Source organism: Colobus angolensis, unplaced genomic scaffold, assembly GCF_000951035.1.
Source record: "Colobus angolensis palliatus isolate OR3802 unplaced genomic scaffold, Cang.pa_1.0 Scaffold3, whole genome shotgun sequence".
Classification (NCBI taxonomy): domain Eukaryota; kingdom Metazoa; phylum Chordata; class Mammalia; order Primates; family Cercopithecidae; genus Colobus; species Colobus angolensis.
In genome coordinates, this window is record NW_012116265.1 from 27,395,138 (window position 1) to 27,414,863 (window position 19,726).

Sequence of the window (19,726 nt, forward strand, 5' to 3'; positions counted from 1 at the left end):
ATACCTAGGAATATGACTTACAAGGGATGTGAAGGACCTCTTCAAGGAGAACTAGAAACCACTGCTCAAGCAAATAAAAGAGGGCACAAACAAATGGAAAAAACATTCCATGCTCATGGATAGGAAGAACCAATATCGTGAAAATGGCCATACTGCCCAAAGTAATTTACAGATTAAATGCTATCCCCATCAAGCTATCACCGACTTTCTTCACAGAATTGGAAAAAAATAATTTAAACTTCATATGGAACCAAAAAAGAGCCCATATAGCCAACACAATCCTGGACAAGAAGAACAAAGCTGGAGGCATCATGCTACCTGACATCAAACTACATTACAAGGCTACAGTAACCAAAACAGCATGGTACTGGTGCCAAAACAGACATATAGACCAATGGGACAGAACGAAGGCCTGAGAAATAACACCACACATCTACAACCATCTGATCTTTGACAAACCTGACACACAAAAGCAATGGGGAAAATATTCCCTATTTAATAAACACTGTTGGGAAAACTGGCTAGCCCTATGCAAAAAACTGAAACTGGACCCCTTCCTTACACCTTATATGAAAATCAACTGAAGATGGATCAAAGATTTAAACATAAGACCTAGGACCATAAAAACCCTACAAGAAAACCTGGGCAATTCCATTCAGGACATAGGCATGGCCAAAGACTTCATATCTAAAACAGTAAAATAAGTGGCAACAAAAGCCAAAATTGACAAATGGGATCCAATTAAACTAAAGAGCTTCTACACAGCAAAAGAAATTATCATCAGAGTGAACAGGCAACTTACAGAATGGGAGAAAATTTTTGTAATCTATCCATCTGACAAAGGGGTAATATCCTGAATCTACAAAGAAGTTAAACAAATTCACAACAAAAAAACAAATAATCCTATCAAAAAATGGGCAAAGTATATGAACAGACATTTCTCAAAAGAAGACATTTATGCAGCCAACAGACATATGAAAATAGGCTCATCATCACTGGTCATTAGAGAAATGCAAATCAAAACCACAATGAGATATCATCTCATGCGAGTTAGAATGGAGATCATTATAAAGTCAGAAAACAGCAGATGCTGGAGAGGTTGTGGAAAAATAGGAACATATTCACACTGCTGGTGGGAGTGTAAATTAGTTCAACCATTGTGGATGACAGTGTGGCGATTCATCAAAGATCTAGAACTAGAAATACCATTTGACCCAGCAATCCCATTTCTGGGCATATACCCAAAGATTGTAAATCATTCTACGATAAAGATACATGCACATGTATGTTTATTGTGGTGCTATTCACACTAGCAAAGACTTGGAACCAACCCATCAATGATAGACTGGATTAAGAAAATGTGGTGCATAGACACCGTGGAATACTATACAGCCATAAAAAGGATGACTTCATGTCCTTTGCAGGGACATGGATGAAGCTGGAGACCATCATTCTCAGCAAAGTATCACAATATCTGAAAACCAAACAGCACATGTTCTCACTCATGAGTAGGAGTTGAACAATCGGAACACATGGGACACAGGGACGGGAACATCATACACTGGAGCCTGTTGCAGGGTGGGGGGCTAGTGGAGGGATAACATTAGGAGAAATACTTAATGTAGGTGATGGGTCGATGGGTGCAACAAACAACCATGGCACGTGTATACCTATGTAACAAAACTGCAGCTTCTACACACGTACCCCAGAACTTAAAGTATAATTAAAAAAAAAAAAAAAAAAAGAAAGTGTTTGTATTTTGGGCAAATACCAATAAGGCCCAAAGTAGAGCTATGACGCCTTTCTCATTTTGAAAATATGCTGGCCTGAGAATAAATTCTTCCTTATAACAGAAGGTCAACTGTTACATGAAGAAATATGGGAATTAGAAAATCGCCACTTGGCAACCTTCTAGTCATAATTGGTTTAGGGAAAAATCATCAGTTAATGCTAAGACTGGAAGGTAAAAGCCTCAAGAAAAACAAAATATATTTGGTCTCAAACTACATCCCTACAAGATATTTATTAACTGTACTCATTAACTACAGTGGAGAAATCTGGCAGACACCCTTTTAGCCAAGTGATCAAAGTTAAAATCACCAGTAATGGGATAAACTGACATCAGGAGCCCCCTGATAAGATGCACTGAGAAAGATACAACATCACATTTGAGATATTCCTGATCAAATGTATAATCAGAATTACACCATTAGGAAACCTGAGAAAAATATAAATTTGAGCGACATTGTACAAAATAACTGACTTGTATGCTTCAAAAATATAAAGGCAATGAAATACAAAGACAAACTTGAAGACTTGTTCCATATTAAAAGAGTCTAAAGAGACAGGATAACTAAATGTAATGCATGATTCTAGATTGAATCCTAGATCAGAAGAAAAGAATGTTGTCTCCTTTGTTATAAAGAACATTATTAGAAAAACTGTCAAAATGTAACTTGAATAAAATTACATAATAGTATTGTGGCATGTTCATTTCCTAATTTTCATAATTGTACTGTGGTTATGTAAGAGAAAGTCTTTTTTATTTGTCACCCTTTCAGATTTTTTTGGAAGGAAACACACATTAAATTATTTAGGGTTAAAGAGGCATCATGTCTGCAATTTACTCACAAGTAGTTTAGGATAATATATAGATTAATATATATAAAGAAATGATAAAGGAAATGTGACAAAATGTTAACATTTGGGGGAGTCTGGATAAAAAATATACAGTAATTCTCTATACTATTCTTGTAACATTTCTGAAGTTTGAAATTATTTCAAAATTTCAAAAATCACTTTCATTAATAGTCTCTCCTTTCTGAAACAATGTATGACTATGTTTGCACTGAAGTACTACAAAATACTCAATTTTTAGGATTTTAATTGCATTTTATATTAACCACATATCTCACTGTAATTATACTTATTTATATACATGTCTGTTTTCTTAACTAGATTATCACCTCTTTGACAAGGAAAAAAAGGCCTTAACATCAAGGTCCAAAGATGTTATGCACACAGTACAGTCTAGATTATATAGACTGACAAAGCAGAAGGGTTGTATAGATAAGCAAACACTACTTACAACTTCAAACTTCATTCTAGTCAATATAGGGCACTTTGTTAAGCACAGTGAGCGAGGTTTTGTTTTGTTTTGAGACAGGGTCTTGCTCTGTTGCCCAGGCTGGAGTGCAGTGGATTGATCTCAGCTCACTGTAACCTCCACCTCCCGGGCTCAAGGAATCTTCCCACCTCAGCCTCCTGAGTAGCTGAGACTACAGCATGTGCCACTACATCCAACTAATTTTTAAATTTTTGGTAGATAAGATCTCACTATATTGCCCAGACTGGTCTTGAACTCCTGGGCTCAAGTGATCCTCCTTCCTTGGCCTCCCAAAGTGCTGGGATTACAGGCATGAGCCACTGCACCTGGCCTGGGAGTATGTTGAAATAAACAAGATGAGATTCCTATCTTACACAGTCTTTCAAGGAACACATAAATCAGGCTGTGTTTTAAGGAAAAAAATAACAGACTATGTGTATGCTTATGTTTTAAAGTACAAACAAAATACTCTGCAAGATAACAAAGAAAAAGGAACAACTAATTCTGATGGGACAAACTGCAAGGCTTTGCAGAGGGGGAGACAATTAAGAGAGGCTTTAAACAATAAGAAAAAGGGGAAGAACATATGAAACTGGAGAAAATATGAACAAAATTACAGAGATCTGAAAGTACTTTTAGAGAATGCAAAATTGCCCAATGAGGCTGGAGGTTGGAGGTGAAGAGGATGAAATATAAGGTATAAGTCTGGTCAATTCAGTTCAGTACAAATTTTGGAGGCTTAGTACTATGGAAAATGGAGAACCATTCAAGATTTTCAGTAGAAAAGCAGTATGTACTTTATAATGTAATACTTGACTGATGGAAGACTGTCAGGGAGCAAGACACTGAAGATAGGAAGAGCAATTATTATGCTACTGCCATCCTAAAGGAGAATGATGAAGAAGGCCTGAACTATTACAACAGGAATGGGAAAAAGGATATTTAGAAGAGCTGCAGCAGAGGGTTCTATGACTGACTATGTTTTGAGAAGGAGATGGTAAATATCATGAGGAGACTTCAAATTTAGTTATTAGAGTAAGTGGGAGTGTAACTGTATAAAAGAACAATACAGGAATAATTTGGAGGAAAGGATTCTAAATCTGGTCTCTGATGAAAGAAACGTGAGATGCCAGCAGGACATCAAAGGGTGATTCCAGTATGCAACAGCAAGGAGAGTCTAGAGCTTGGAAGAGAAGTCAGGCTTAAAATAGAAAGCCATTGGTATGTAGGTGGTGAATCTAATAATGAGAATCAGTAATTCATTTGTTACACATAGAATGGTAACATATACATATCATAAAAAAGAGACACTGAAGGACAATATATGTCCATTCCAGGATAATTCTATGATCAATGAGTAACTTAACTTTTTAATACATTTTCCAGATGCTTAATCTATATACATTTTGTAACCCTGTTAAACAATTTTTAAGTATTTATGTTATGTTAAAAAAAGTTTAACAGAATTAACAATATGTGCCTATTGTTGTACAACAGATCGCTAGAAGTTTCTTATTTTGTGTGAATGAAGCTCTGTATCCATTGGACAATTCCCTATTTCCCTCTCCTCCCAGCCCCTGGCAACCACCATTCTACTTTCTATGAGTTCAATTACTTTAGATGTCTCATATAAGTAGAACCATGAAGTATTAGTTTTGTTTTGGTGATTGGCTTATTTCACTTAGCATTATGTCCTGAAGGTTCATCCATGTTGTAGCATATGACAGGATTTCCTTATTTTTTTTGAAGGCTCAATAACATTCCATCGTATAAATAGGCCATATTTTGCCTATCCACTCATCTGTTAATGAACATTTAGATTACTTTCATATCTTTGCTATTGTAGATAATGCTATGATGAACACAGGTGTGTAAGTATCTTTTTGAGATCCTATTTTCAATTCTTTTGGATATACACCCAGAAGTGGCATTGACAGATCATATGAAAGTTCTATTTTTTAATTTTTTGAAGAAATGCCATACTATTTTCTGTAGCAGTTGCAACGTTTCACAAACCTACCAACAGGGCACAAGTGTTTCAATAGCTCCCTATTATCACCAATACTTGTATTTTCTTTTCTTTTTTTTTTTGTAGTCATCCCAATGGGTGTTAGGTGGTATCTCATTGTGATTTTAATTTGTATTTCCCTGATGATTAGTGACATTGAGCAGCTTTTCATATGTGTGTTGGCCATTTGTGTATCTTCTTTGAGAAATGTCTATGCAAGTCCTTTCCCCATTTTTAAATTGGAATATTTGATTTTTTTGTTGCTGAGTTGTAGGGATTCTTTATATATTCTGGATATTAACCCCTTATCAGATATATGATTTGCAATTATTTTTTCCCATTCTGTTGTTGCCATTTCATTCTGTGGATCGTGACCTTTGTTGCACAAAATATTTAAATGTGAGGTAGTCTCATTTGTTTACATTTGTATAAGTTGTCTGTACTTTTTGGTATCATATCCAAGAGATCGTTTCCCATTCCAATGTCATAAAGATTTTCTGCATATTTCCTTCTGTGAGTTTCATAGTTTCAGACTTATAAGACTTAACTATTAGATATTTAATCCATTTTGAGGTAGTTTTTGTGCATGGTATAAGATAAGGGTCATCTTCGTTCTTTTGCAAAGAGAATAGCTGTTTTCCCAACAACATTTATTGAAGAGACTGTCCTTTCCCCATTGAATGGTCTTGGCACCATCTTCAAAGATCATTTGACCATATACATGAACATATATTTCTGGGCTCTATATTCTGTTACATTAGTTAATATGTCTGTCTTTATGCCAGTACCAAACTTTTTGATTAATGTAACTTGATAATATGTTTTAAAATCAAGAGATGTAAGACTTCTAGCTTTGTTCTTCTTTTTCAAGATTGTTTTGGTCGTTCCAAGACCTCTGAAATTCCGTATGAATTTTAGGGTGGTACTTTCTATTTCTATAAAAAATGTCAGTGGGATTTTGATAGGGATTGCATTGAATTTGTAGATTCCTTTGGGTAGTATGGATATTTTAACAATATTGTGTCTTTCCATCCATGAATCCAGATATCTTTCCATTTACTGTGACTTTAACTTTATTCAGCAAAGATGTGTGGTTTTCACTGCAGAAGTCTTTCATTTTCTTAGTTAAGTTTATTCCTAAGTATTTTATTCTTTCTGATGCTATTCTAAATGGGATTTTCTTAATTTCTTTTTCAGAGTGTTAATTGTTCACTGTTAGTGTATAAAATTCAACTGATTTTTTATTGTTGACTTTGTACTTTGCAGTTTTACTGGCTTCTTGTATTAGCTTTAACAGTTAGTGTTTCTCTCTCTCTTTGCATGTGTGTGTGTGTGTATGTATGTATATGAGTGGAATCTTCAGAGTTTTCTACATAAGATCATGTCATCTGGAAACAGAGAATCTTACTTCTTTTCTTCCATTTGGGATGCATTTTCTTTCTTTTTGTTGCATAACTGCTTTGGTTAGAACTTCCAGGATTATACTGAAGAGAAGTGGCAAAAATGAGCATCTTTGCTTTTTTCTTGATCTTAAAAAAAAAAAGTTTCCAGTTTTTCACCATTTAGTATGTTAGTTATGAGATTTTCAGAAATGACCTTTATTATATTGAGGTAATTTCCTTCCATTTCTAGTTTGCTGATTGTTATATCATGAACGGTTGCTGAATTTTCTAAAATGCATTTTCTGCATCATTTGAGATGATCATGTGATTTTCATTCCATGTTCTGTTAATGTGGTTTATTACATTTATTGATTTTCATGCATTGAACGATCCTTGCATTCCAGGGATAAATCCCACATGGCTGAAGTATATAATCCAATCTGGTTTGCTAGTATTTTGTTGAGGATTTTTGCATCAATTTTTTTATCAGCTATCTTTTTTATGGTTGTATCTTTTTCTATTCGTATCAGGGTAATGTTACCTAATAAAATTATTTTGGAAGCATTCCTTCTTCTTCAAGGTTTTGGAAGACTTTGAGAAGAAATGGTACCAATTCTTTAAATGCTTGGTAGAATTCTCTAGTGAAGCCATCTGGTCATGGGTTTTACTTTATTAGGAAGTTTTCTTTATTGGGAGGATTTTGATTACTGATTCAATATCCTTAATGATTATAGATATGTTTAGATTTTCTATTTCTCCATAATTCAGTCACCAAGACTGTGACTGAACACCAAGGTTGTGTTTCTAGGAATTTATCCACTTCTTCTAGGTGATTCAATTTGTCGGCATATAATTGTATAGAGTAGACTCTTACCATCTGTATTTCCGAAGCATCAGTTGCAATGTCTCCTCTTTTATTTTATTTTTAAGTTTAGTTATTTTGAGTCTTCTCTCTTTTTTTGTCTAGCTAAGAGTTTGTCAATTTTGTTGGCATTTTAGAAAACCCAACTCTTAGTTTCATTGTTTTTTTTCCTAGTATTTTTATTCTCTATTTTGTTTATTTCTGCTCTGATCTTTATTATTTCCTTCTTTCTGCTAACTTTGGATTTAGTTTATTCTTTTTCTCATTCCTTGAGGTAAAAAGTTAGGTTGCTGATTTGAGGTCTTTCCTCCTCATTAAAGTACATGCCACTAATATAAACTTCTCTCTTAGTATTGCTTTCGCTGCAATTCATAAGTTTTGGTGTGTTATGTTTTTGCCTCAAGATATTTCTAATTTCTCCCATGATTTTTTTCTTTGATCTACTGGTTGTTCAAGAGTGTCTCATTTAATTTTCACATATTTGTGTATTTTCCAGTTTTCCTACTGCTATTGATGTCTAGTTTCAGTCCACTAAGACTGTAAAAGATATCTCACAGATTTCAATCTTCTTAACTTTGTTAAGACTTGTTTTTTAGCCTAATATGTGGTCTATCCTACAGAACATTCCATGTATGTTGGGTGGAATATTCTGTTAGATCTAATTGGTTGACAGCATTCAAATTCTCTGTTTCCTTATTAATCCTTCTGGTTGTTCTATCCAGTATCCAAAGTAGAATATTGAAATCTCCTACCATTATTGTGTTATTGTCTGTTCTCCCTTCAATCCTGTCAATGTTTACTTCTTATATTTGGGTGCTGTAATGTTAGCTGGATTTTAATTTATAATTGTTATATATTTCTGTTCTATCAATATAATATTCTTCTTTGTCTCTTGTGACAGTGTTTAACCTTTGTCTAATATAAGTATGGTCACCCCTGCTTTCTTTTGGTTATACTTTGCATGAAGTAATATCTTTTTCTGTCCTTTCATTTTCAGCCTATATGTGTCTTTACATCAAGGATGAGTCTTTTGTAGACATAATATAATTGCATGCTGTTTCTTTAATCCATTCATTCACTTTGTCTTTTTACTGGGGAGTTTAATCCAATTACATTTAAAGGCCTTATTATTGGCACATGTTTTCTGTCTGTCTTGTAGCTATTTAGTCCCTCTTTTTCTCTCTTGCTGTCTTCCTTTGCATTATTAATATGCTTTCATTACTTTCTCATTTTCTTTTCTGTATCTTCTATAAGTATTTTCTTTGTAATTACCATGAGACTTACAGGAAACATAGTTAGAACAATCTATCAATCATACATGAAAGTCTACTCTTTTACATTCCTATCCCCACTGTGTTTTTGACATCACAAATTACATCTTTAGATATAATTTATCCATTAACAGTCATTTGTAGTTATACTTTAGGTTTTTGTCTATTACATTCTACCCAGAATTACATGTGCTTTACATGTAATTCTACTTTGGATAACCATTATAGTAATATAGTATTATGAATTCATATATATATATTTTTTCCTTTACCAGTGAGCTTTGTATTTTTCATAAACTTTCATGTTGCTGTCTAGGGTCCTTTCATGTCAACTTGCAGGACTCTCCTTAGCATTTCTCGTAAGCCAGGTCTAGTTGTGATGAACCCCCTTAGGTTTTGTTTGCCTGAGAGAGTCTTTATTTTTTCATTTTTGAAAGGACAGTTTTGCTGGGTGCAGTATTCCTCACTGGCAGATTTTGTTCCTTTAGCACTATGAATATAACATACTGCTCCCTTCTGACTGGTAAAATTTATCCAATGACATTCTTATGCTTCACTGTACATGATGAGTCACTTTTCTCTTGCTCCTTTCAGATTTTCTCTTTGCCCTTGATTTTTGACAGTTTGATTATAACATATCTTAGTGTGGGTCTCTTTAGATTCACCTTAGTTATATCCTTTGAACTTCAAGTGTCTGGATGTACATTTCTTTCGTCAAATTTGGGAAGTTTTTGACCATTATTTCTTCAAATAATTTCTGTGTTCCTTTTCTCCTGGAACTCTCAGAATGTATACACTGGTCCACACAATGGCATTCTATAAATCTCTTTGGCATTCTTTTTTTTTTTTTTTTTTGAGTTGGGGTCTCACTCTGTTGCCCACAATGGAGTGCAGTGGTGTGATCTTGGCTCACTGAAACTTCCACCTCCTGGGTTCAAGCAATTCTTTTGGCTCAGCCTCCTGAGTAGCTGGGATTACAGGTGTGCACCACCAGGCCTGGCTAATTTTTGTACTTTTAGTAGAGATAGGGTTTCACCATGATGGCCAGGCTAGTCTCGAACCCCTGGACTCAAGTGATCCACCCACCTTGGCCTCCCAAAGTGCTGGGATTACAGGTGTGAACCACCACTCCTGGCTTCTTTGGCTTTCTTTACTTTACTTTTCTGTTTTGTTTTTTTCTCTTTGCTCCTCTGACAATAATTTCAAATGACCTGTCTTCCAATTTTGCTGTTTTTCTCTTCTGATTGCTCCAGTAATTGTTGAACCCCTCTAGTGAATTTTTCAATTCCGTTATTGTATCCTTTGGCTCTAGAATCTCTCTTTGGTTCTTTTTTAATAGTTTCTTTTTGTTGAAATCTTCATTTTGTACATTCATTGGTTTCCTGATTTTGTTTAGTTGTCCATTTGTGTTCTCTTTTAGATCAGTGACCTTTTTAAAGGTAATCATTTTGAATTATTTGCCAGGTAATCATAAATCTCTGTTTCTTTGAAGTTGGTTTCTAGATAATTACTTTGATCTTTTGATATTTTGCTGAGTTTTAGTCATTTGAGAAACAACCATGTCTCCCAGTCTTTACAGACGGGCCTCATATAGGGGACATTCTCACCAATCAACCTGGCTAGAAATTCTGAGGGGGCCTCTGAAACCTCCCGCTTTTTGAAAGTGGGGGAGTGTGACTTCTCTGGGTCTGTGTATGTAATTTCCCAATTAGAGAGGTTTGCAGGTTTCTCTGTCAGGAGCTTGCAATCTCTTGCTCTCAATAGTGTTTGTCTGCAGCATTGTAGGCTCTGTGGTGCTGCTGTAGCAAGCCATCACTGTTCCTTATTCTCAGTGGTGCACAGACATCCAAAGTATGCCAGCTCTCTGTTACCACCCCAGTGAGGCAAGAGAGAAACCATTCCCTTGGTAGCCCTCCAAAAAGTCAGAACACCTAATGCATGTTCCACTCCTCTCTCCCTCCTGGGTGAAAAGTCAAGAATTGGGCACTTTCTCCAGACTGCACTGATTGGTGCTGGTACCTGTGTTGGCACTGTAGGCCCTGTGGTACTACAGCAAGCTGCCTCCACTCTCCCTGGCTTTCAGCAGCCCTCAGGCATTTAAACTGTGGTACTTCCGTCAATGCAGTGAGACAGAAAGCAGTTCTTTAGGCAGCTTTCTGAAAAGCTAGAATATTGCATGTATGTTTCACTCCTCCCCCACCGAAAGAAGCCATGAGTAGGGTGTTTTCTCTTGATTATGCTAAGCTATGCTGACTTGGAGGAGGGACTATCACAGGTAAAGTAAAACAGTTCTTACCCATTTCAATGTGGCTATTCTTGACTTTGTGCCAGCTTGGGGGTATTGCAACTACCTGTTTTCTGGAGTTCTCATGAAGCTATCATGACCATATATTGATGTTAAGTTGGTGTCTCTGTGAGGATATGAGGGTTGGGGCGTCCTATCTATTAACTTAATGTTTCTTAGCAATACCAGCTACAATGCTGACAATGAGGAAGGTAAAAAGCCTAACTCAAAGTAATGAATGATGCAACTTTTCATATAAAATAAAAAGGTAATAACCGAGAAAAATAAGAGAAATAAGACAAAATTTAAACTGAATAGCGAATATTACTTTGGGAATTTAGGTTTCACAAGTAAAAAAATTATATTTGAGAGCCAGGCATGATGGCTACTCAGGAGATTGAGGCAGGAGGATTCTTTGAGCCCAGGAGTTCAAATCCAGTCTGGGCAACATAGATCCAATCCCTAAAAAGTTTTTCTTTTTAAATTTGAGAACCGAGTAAATAAACTACATGAGGATATAGTAAAGAAAACTGAATAAAGTTGGTTTACTTAGATTAGATAAAAAAGTCGAGATAGTGCTTATAAACAGTACTTCAATAAATATTTATGGAAGTCAATTGCTAATTATCCTCAGTTATAAAAAGAAAGATAATGTAAATGATGGTAAGCAGCTATTATCAGATCCCGTGAATGCCAATCAAGATGACAAGGGATTAGGTTGTAGCAAGAGATAAGAATTTTTTTTTCTAAAAATAGGAGGCACAAGAAATTAACATACTTCTCCAAGGATTATTTCAAAATCCTCTTTCCTGGGAATAATAAAAAAGATAAAAATTAATGTTTCTTAATAGTAAGATGCAAGAAAATTAACCAGAAGACCTATCCATCTATGACAAATTAAGGGGTATAAGACTGAAAAGTCTGATTTATACTCCAGGCAAGAGGTAGTAATAAGTCCAGAACCTGGGTGGCAGTAGTGAGAATGAATGAAGGGATAGGGGCCAGAGTGAATACATGAGATAATTTGAAGAGAAGGAGCAGTTAAAAAAACAAACAAACAAAAAAACCCCAGTATTTTCAATAAATTAACATTAGAGTTTTTGCTAATGTTCATTGTTTTCCTTCTCTGTTCTCACACGGGTTTCTTATTTAGTATATTCTGCTGTCTTTTGCTTGCTCTGTCTGCTCAAGGTCTTTCTCTCATTTATTTATGCAGTCATCCAATCAACTTCTATTGAGAGACAGTCATGGTGATAGATTCTGGTAATAGTATCAGGGAACAAGATAGACAAGGTCTTGCAAGATGCTTAGGGTAGAGTAGAGGGGACAGTGGAGAAGATAGAAAAGCACTACACTGTAAATAGGCTTGCAATAAAGTAGGGAAACTATAGTATACTAGAAAAGAACTTGGGAGGGGCACTTTGCTCAGATTTGGGAGGTGATAGAAGGCTTCCTGAAAGAACTGTAGGATAGGTAGGAGTTATCCAGGTTTCGGAAGAAATGAGAAATCAACATTTTGGGAAAGAGGGAACTATCTGCAAATTGAAATGTCCATATGGCTGGTGCACTGCATTCCAGGTAAACCTAGAGATAAGCAGAAGCCATTGGCAAGCAATTTTAAGGAGTTGGGCCTTTAAACAAGAACAATAAGGAGCCATTAAAGGGTTAAAGTTATTAAAGGAGTATGATAGGTTTAGATTTGTATTTTAGAATGATAAAAATGCTTGTAGGATGAGGAATAAAAAACACTAAAGATTTCTGCTTTGGACAAATCAGTGGCTAGTGATGTTAGTCCTTGAAATATGGAAGAAGAATAGATTAAGATTATAAATTTAGTTTTAGTCATGTGGAGTATGAGATACTTGTGTAATATTCAAGAAAAGATCTACAACAGACAACTGGAAAAAAAAATCTGAAGTTTAGGAAGAAGATATGGATTGGAGTTACAGATTTCGTTTATTTGAAAGCCTTGTTAATAGATGGCTTTGTTCATGCATAATATAGGGTGTGAATGGAAGATCTATGGGAGAAGTCTGAATAATACTGATATTTATGACTGAACAAAAAACAAAACAAAACAAAACAAAAAAAATACACGAAAGCTACCAAAGAAGCTGGAGAAAATGCAAACAGATAGTTTAAAAGCAACACTAGAGGACAGAAGTGCCAAGAAAGATAATTACTTCATTAAGGAGAGAGGGATTTATAAAGGTACCCAAGCTTTACCTGCCTTCCTTTTAGGCTTTCCCTTCCTCTTATACCCTAATCGTAGTCCTAAATGCACCCATTTGCTTAAAACTCTGCTCTCAGAGGTGGCAGTCAAATTATCTGATAAATTTACGTAAGACTAGTGTATTTTAAAGCATAATTTATTACTCCAACCTGTTAATGTATCTTCATTAAAAGAGTAGATATTTTAAGACAATGTCTTTACTCTAAAGAATAATGATAAGGCTGGGTGCAGTGGCTCATGTCTGTAATCCCAGCATTTTGGGAGGCTGAGGCGGGTGGATCACCCGAGGTCAGGAGTTCAAGACCAGCCTGGCCAACATGGTGAAATCCCATCTCTACTAAAAATATAAAATTAGCAGGGTGTGGTGGTGCATGCCTGTAATCCCAGCTACTTGGGAGGCTGAGGCAGGAGAGTCACTTGAATCCGGGAAGTGGAGGTTGCAGTGAGCCAAGATCGTGTCATTGCACCCCAGCCTGGGCAACGAGAGCAAAACTCTGTCTCAAAAACAAAGAACAATGATAATACCAGAAGTACCAATAGTATACTAATAATAGTAATACTAGTAGTACTAGTAGTAACCATAACAACAGCAGCTACAAAGCTGTAGTACACAAAAAAGCATGGTGTTTGTATAAAGCCAGACATATAGATCAATGAAACAGAATAGGGAACCAATTAACTTTTGACAAAGGCATCAGGAACATGCACCAGAGAAAAGGTATCTTCCTCAGTAAACGGTGCTGGGAAAACTGGATAGCCATATGCAGAAAAATGAAACTAGATGCCTATCTTTTATTATATACAAAAATCACCTGAAAATGGATTAAAGACTTAAACATAAGAACAAAAACTATAAAACTGCTAGAAGAAAACACAGAAGAAACACACTTTGGGACATTGGTATAGGCAAATATTTTTTGGCTAAGACTTCAAAAGTACAGACAACAAAACAAAAACAGACAAATGAGACTATATCAAACTAAAAAGCTTCCACACAGCAAAAGAAACAATCAACAGAGTAGAGTTAACCTGCAACATGGGAGAAAATATTTGCAAACTGTTCATCTGACAAGGGACTAATATCCACAACATACAAGGAATTCAAACAACTCAACAGAAAAAACCCAAATAATTCCATTAAAAAGTAATCAAATTAGCTGAATAGACATCTCTCAAAAGAGGACATACCTATGGCCAATAGGTATATGAAAAAATGCCCAACATCACTAATCATCAGAGAAATGCAAATCAAAACTATAATGAAATATAATCCAGCTCCAGTTAGAATGGCTACTATAAAAACCAAAAGACAAAAAACAAACAGTAACGAATACTGGTGAGGATGTGGAGAATAGGGAACTCTTACACACTGCTGGCGGGAATGTAAATTAGTAAGACATTATAAAAAATACTATGGACTCCCTCAAAAAAGTACAAATAGAACTACTATATAACTCAGTAATTCTACAATTGGGTATATATCCAAAGGAAAGGAAATCAGCATATCAAAGAGATGCCTGTACCCCCATGTTTACTGAAGCACTGTCCACCATAGCCAAGATATAGAATTAAACTGTGTCCATCAATAAATAACTGGATAAAGAAAATGTGGTATATATGCACAATGGACTACTATTTAAAATAGTAGAAATTCTGTCATTTGCAGCAACACAGATGGAACTGGAAGGCATGTTAAGTGAAGGTAAGATAGGCACAGAATGACAGATACTGTAACCTTTCATTAAACTGTGGGAGCTAAAAAAGTTGACCTCATTAAGGCAGTGAGTGGAGTGATATTATCAGAGGCTGGGAAGGATGGGGTGGGGGATAAAGAGAAGTTGGCTAAAAGGTACAAACATACAGTTACATAGAATGAATAAGTTCTAATGTTTTATAGTACAGTAGGGTGACTATAGTTAACATCAATGTATTGTATATTTCAAAATAACTAGAATATAGAATTTGAAATGTTCCCAACATGAAGAAATGGTAAATGCTCAAGAGGTGATGGATATCCCAAATACCCTGAATTGATCATTACAAATTCTATGCATGTATCAAGATATCATAGGTACTCCATAAATAGGTACAAATATATATCAATAAAAATTCTAAATTCCATTAAAATAGACTAAAAAAAATCTATAAAAGTCAATCCCAGGAAAATGTACCACTTGTCCTATAAAACACAGGCTGAACAAAGTACATTAAGAAAACAATTAAGGCTGGGCACGGTGGCTCACGCCTGTAATCTTAGCATTTTGGGAGGCTGAGGCAGGCTGATCACGAGGTCAGGAGTTCAAGACAGTCTGGGCAACATAGTGAAACCCTGTCTCTATTAAAAACACAAAAATTAGCTGGGCATGGTGGCGCACGCCTGTAGTCCCAGCTACTTGGGAGGCTGAGGCAGAAGAATCACTTGAACCTGGGAGGTGGAGGTTGCAGTGAACTGAGATCATGCCTCTGCATTCCAGCCTGGGTGACAGAGCAAGACTCTGTCTCGGGGTGGGGGAGAAAGAAAGCAATTAAAACACTGTACTGAAGTGCTGAAATATAAGTTCACATATGGCATTCCTCACTGTAACATTTTTTAGTTTACTTGATTTCTTGCATAAAACCAGTTATTCATAAAAATAACAAAATTTTGCTTTATTAAAAATAAAGTGGTTGACAGAAGGAAATGAATTACAGGTGGAAAGATGACATAAGACAATAACTAGTATCATATCATCTTTATAGCATATGTGGTAATAAAATGATTTTGGCACCGATAATCAGATATTTGTTTATAAGTACCCATGGATATACCAGATATCAATTTCTATTCTTATCTATTGCTTATTTTGCATAATATTGAATTGGGTTTTGAAGGCCTTATTGAAGGCCTGTTAACTAGGTAACACAGCATGTTCGTTAAAAATGTGGGCTATAAAATCAAGGTCTGAAATACTAGCTTCAACTCATATACCATTTACTTACACAAGCAACTTATTTAACTCTGGAATCTTTAATTTCCTTATTTATTTAATGTAGAAATTAATAGAATTTTACTCACAGGATTTGTTGTTGTATGTGAGGATTAAGTAGGATGAAACATGTAGACAAGTATTTGATACACAGTAACATTCAATAAAAAGTAACCTTATTATCATCATTATCAAGAAAATAATGGTAATTGGTAGCATCAGTAGTAATAGTAACAATAATATCAGTTAACATTTACTGAGTGATTATGTACCTAGTATAAATATACTAATTAATCCTTGTAACAATCTATAAGGTAGATCATCTTATTACCACATTTTAAAATTTATTTATTTTATTCTTTACCATTTCTGCCCTTTGTGAACAAGTTATTACCACATTTTACAGATCAGGAAAGTGAGGTATAGAGATACTAAGCACTTGTTCAAGTTCACACAGCTAATAAGTAGAGAAATCAAGATTTTAACATAGGGAGTTTGACTCTAGAAAGGAAAAATGCCACTTCAACAAAGACTTAGTCTTAGAGTCAGAGTCACAGAAAGGAAAGTCAGGATATTTATAAGATTTTGAAGTTTGGTCCAAAGTAGATCTTTTAATATAGGCGCTTCATTAAGAATGGATAAAGATCATGATACAATCATTTAGGATTGATGGATATAGCAAGGTAAGGGGTTGTAAGAGCTTGTTCACATTTGGTGCCCACGAAAGAGGTTCAGTTTCTAAGGACTTGGTTAAGTCATATAATGGCATGGCAATTTCAGAAAAGTTGGGAACTCATTGTCTTCTTAATTAGGGCCAAGATTCGATTTTCAGGGATGTAAAAGAGGCATTAAGTTTGTTACATTTTATTTTGCCTTGGCCAAGGAATTTCTTATGGAAGTACTTTTGCAATCTGATTTTATGTGGGATATTTCTTCAAACCAATACAAAACTCTAGCTCATTAATTGTTTGCAATTTTGTTTCCTTTTTATTCTCAGGCTCCTTTTAAATAAACAATTTTGTTCATAGCAAAAATTCCTTAGGGTGCTTATTATAATTCTTCCATAGCAAGACTCTCACTAACAAAACAGAAAGAGAACAAGGAAGGTTCTCATAGGTTGATCAATGACCCAGGGCAAAGTTTATCTAAAGGACACCAGTCTTACAAGAAACCTGAAACTTGGTTTTCAGGGCCAGCTTGCAAAATACCTACTGAGGCCTATGTCTATGTTTTTCCTTATGAACTTACCCCTTACAGAGATATAACAGAAAATGACAAGGATAGACAGAGATAAATAGTAGTGTTATTGGTAATAAGACAGATTTTCACCAAGAATAAATGCATTTCCAAATTTAGATTATCAAAGGTGTCCTAAAAAGGATTCCTTACTCCTAGGAGACAAAATACAGTTGGCAACTGGAGAGCTCAAAGAAAATAAATCAAAGTTCAATCTAATGTGAGACTTATCTCACTGTAACAACTGGAAACACTCTCCATGCCCTAAATTGGAGGTTCAAAGGGACTCAGAGGAATTTATTTCTTTGAGGTGTGAGCCACTGTGCCTGGCCAATATAATGATCTTGGGAGACCAATAATTGTGCTTGCCCAAGGGTTTGGAGCTAAGATAACAGATTTACAAAACAAAAATGGAAAAATTTACACAAAAAAACCCCAAGAATTTTTACCTTTGTGAAGGTCTCTATTTTTTTACTGTGAAATAAAGATCAGTCACATGAGCACTCTGTGCCCATGTGACCCAACCCCAATAAAAACCCTGAACATTAAGGCTCAGTGAACTTCCTTGCTTGGCAATACTTGATGCATTCTGTCATATATTGTTGCTGGGAGAAATAAGCAATGTCCATATGGCTCCACTGGGAGAGGGCAACTGGAAGCTTGCACCTGGTTTCTCCTGGACTCTGCCCTATATATCTTTTTGCCTTTGCTGATGTTAATCTGTATCCTTTCAGTGTAATAAACCATAACCAGGAGTATAACACAAAAATAATGCGATATCCTGCTAGAAATAGAAATCATTCAATTTGCTAAAACTCCCAGTGGCATGAGTATCAGTAGACCTATTTCAGTATGACTCCCCTGTACTTCTCTTGATAAAGATCAGGAAGAAGATGGGGTGATGTAATTAAGCTATTAAGTTATAAAGAACAATAATAAAACAATTAGAATTTATACAGCACTTTTTTCTTAGGATCCTAAATCTTTTAAGACACAATTTTCAATGACATCATTTCAACGATACAGATAAGGAAAACCTATTATAGTTCCTTTTTATAAGATAGAAAAATGAATGATATACAAAGTTAAATGACTTCTGAGTTAATGCTATTAGTGATCAAACCAATAAATAAAATAGACGATAGAGGATTCTTTACTCTTGGTTTAGGGTTCTATGTTCTAAAACATGCTGCCTGTGAAGTTATGATATGTCAGGAATTCATATTCACAAAGTGATTATGATGTACTCTTTTGGGAGCCATATATACTTTTTTTAGAATTAGCTTCTCTTCAGGAATTTACATTATTATTATTATTATTATTATTTTCAGTTAGTTTGTTTTCAAATAACTTTTGGCAGTGAAACAATTAAAGAGATTCAGCATCACAGAGGAGCTCATTCCTACCCTCCTAGGAGTGTATCAAAGTTCTGGTATCAGCTTGCAAAAACAATTAGATTAAGGGAAATATTTATTAATATATTGATACTGGCAATATTTTTAGAAGGTAAAAGCCCTAATATTCATATTAGTCACATAAATGTTCCCCATTGCTTTTCTTCTTTTTTCACCAAAATATCATTTTTAGCTTTATAAGCTCTAGTTCAGCAGCCCACCAGAAATGGTAAAATACTTACTGGCTCTGAGAATGTTCTCCTTGCTGCTGCACCTGGACTGGACCTGTAGAAAGAGCATAAACTCAGTAATTTAGGGCTTATAGCATGAATAGGCAGATATACATATTTAAAGGGCAAGCTCCTGAGGTCTAGGAGCAAAGGCTTTACATATTAGTATTTCAGATGTCATAACAAGTTAGTAAAAAAATACTTGTTTCATCTTTTTTATTTATATTTTCCTTATTTTAAAGAAATAAGTGACTTCTAGAAAAAAATTTGGGGTACAATATTGCAAATTACACAGAGATAAACCAAAGGTGATTTTTTATTCATTTGTATTTAAAATCGGTATATGGAAATTTGTTACTGTATATTTAGTTGTAAATATTGGCCCTTAATATTAAGGCATTTAGTATATTTCTTGACTAGAATAATAATAAAATTCAAGTAATAAAGTTGTAACTAAGTATTCCATTAATTTTTTCGTATGTATATATATTAATGGGAAGAAAATAGAGAAATCCTTATATAACATTTACATTTGTTTCTGATAACCTTTGTTAATTATTATCATAATTTATCATACTTGTAATATTATGAAATATGCTTCTGTTGAAAATCAATGAAATTGAACAAAATTTATTTACCAGTTCTTAGGTGATATATAATTTATCAATCAGAAACCCTTATGCTTTTACTCTAATGTTTAGGTCAATGTGAAACATTCTTTTCTTTTCTTTTTTTTTTTTTTGAGACGGAGTTT

The 19,726-nt window shown here is 34.8% G+C and overlaps 1 protein-coding gene across 8 annotated transcripts in view; it reads right to left on the bottom strand.

Moving 5' to 3' along the window:
* Nucleotides 1-19,726, bottom strand: part of GPHN (gephyrin) — a 734,237-nt gene that overhangs the window by 158,235 nt on the left and 556,276 nt on the right. For all 8 annotated transcript variants that reach the window (XM_011949716.1, XM_011949712.1, XM_011949717.1 and 5 more), the window contains one exon: nucleotides 18,985-19,027. In XM_011949716.1, the coding sequence (XP_011805106.1) occupies nucleotides 18,985-19,027 (43 nt within the window). The remainder of the gene's footprint in view (nucleotides 1-18,984; nucleotides 19,028-19,726) is intronic.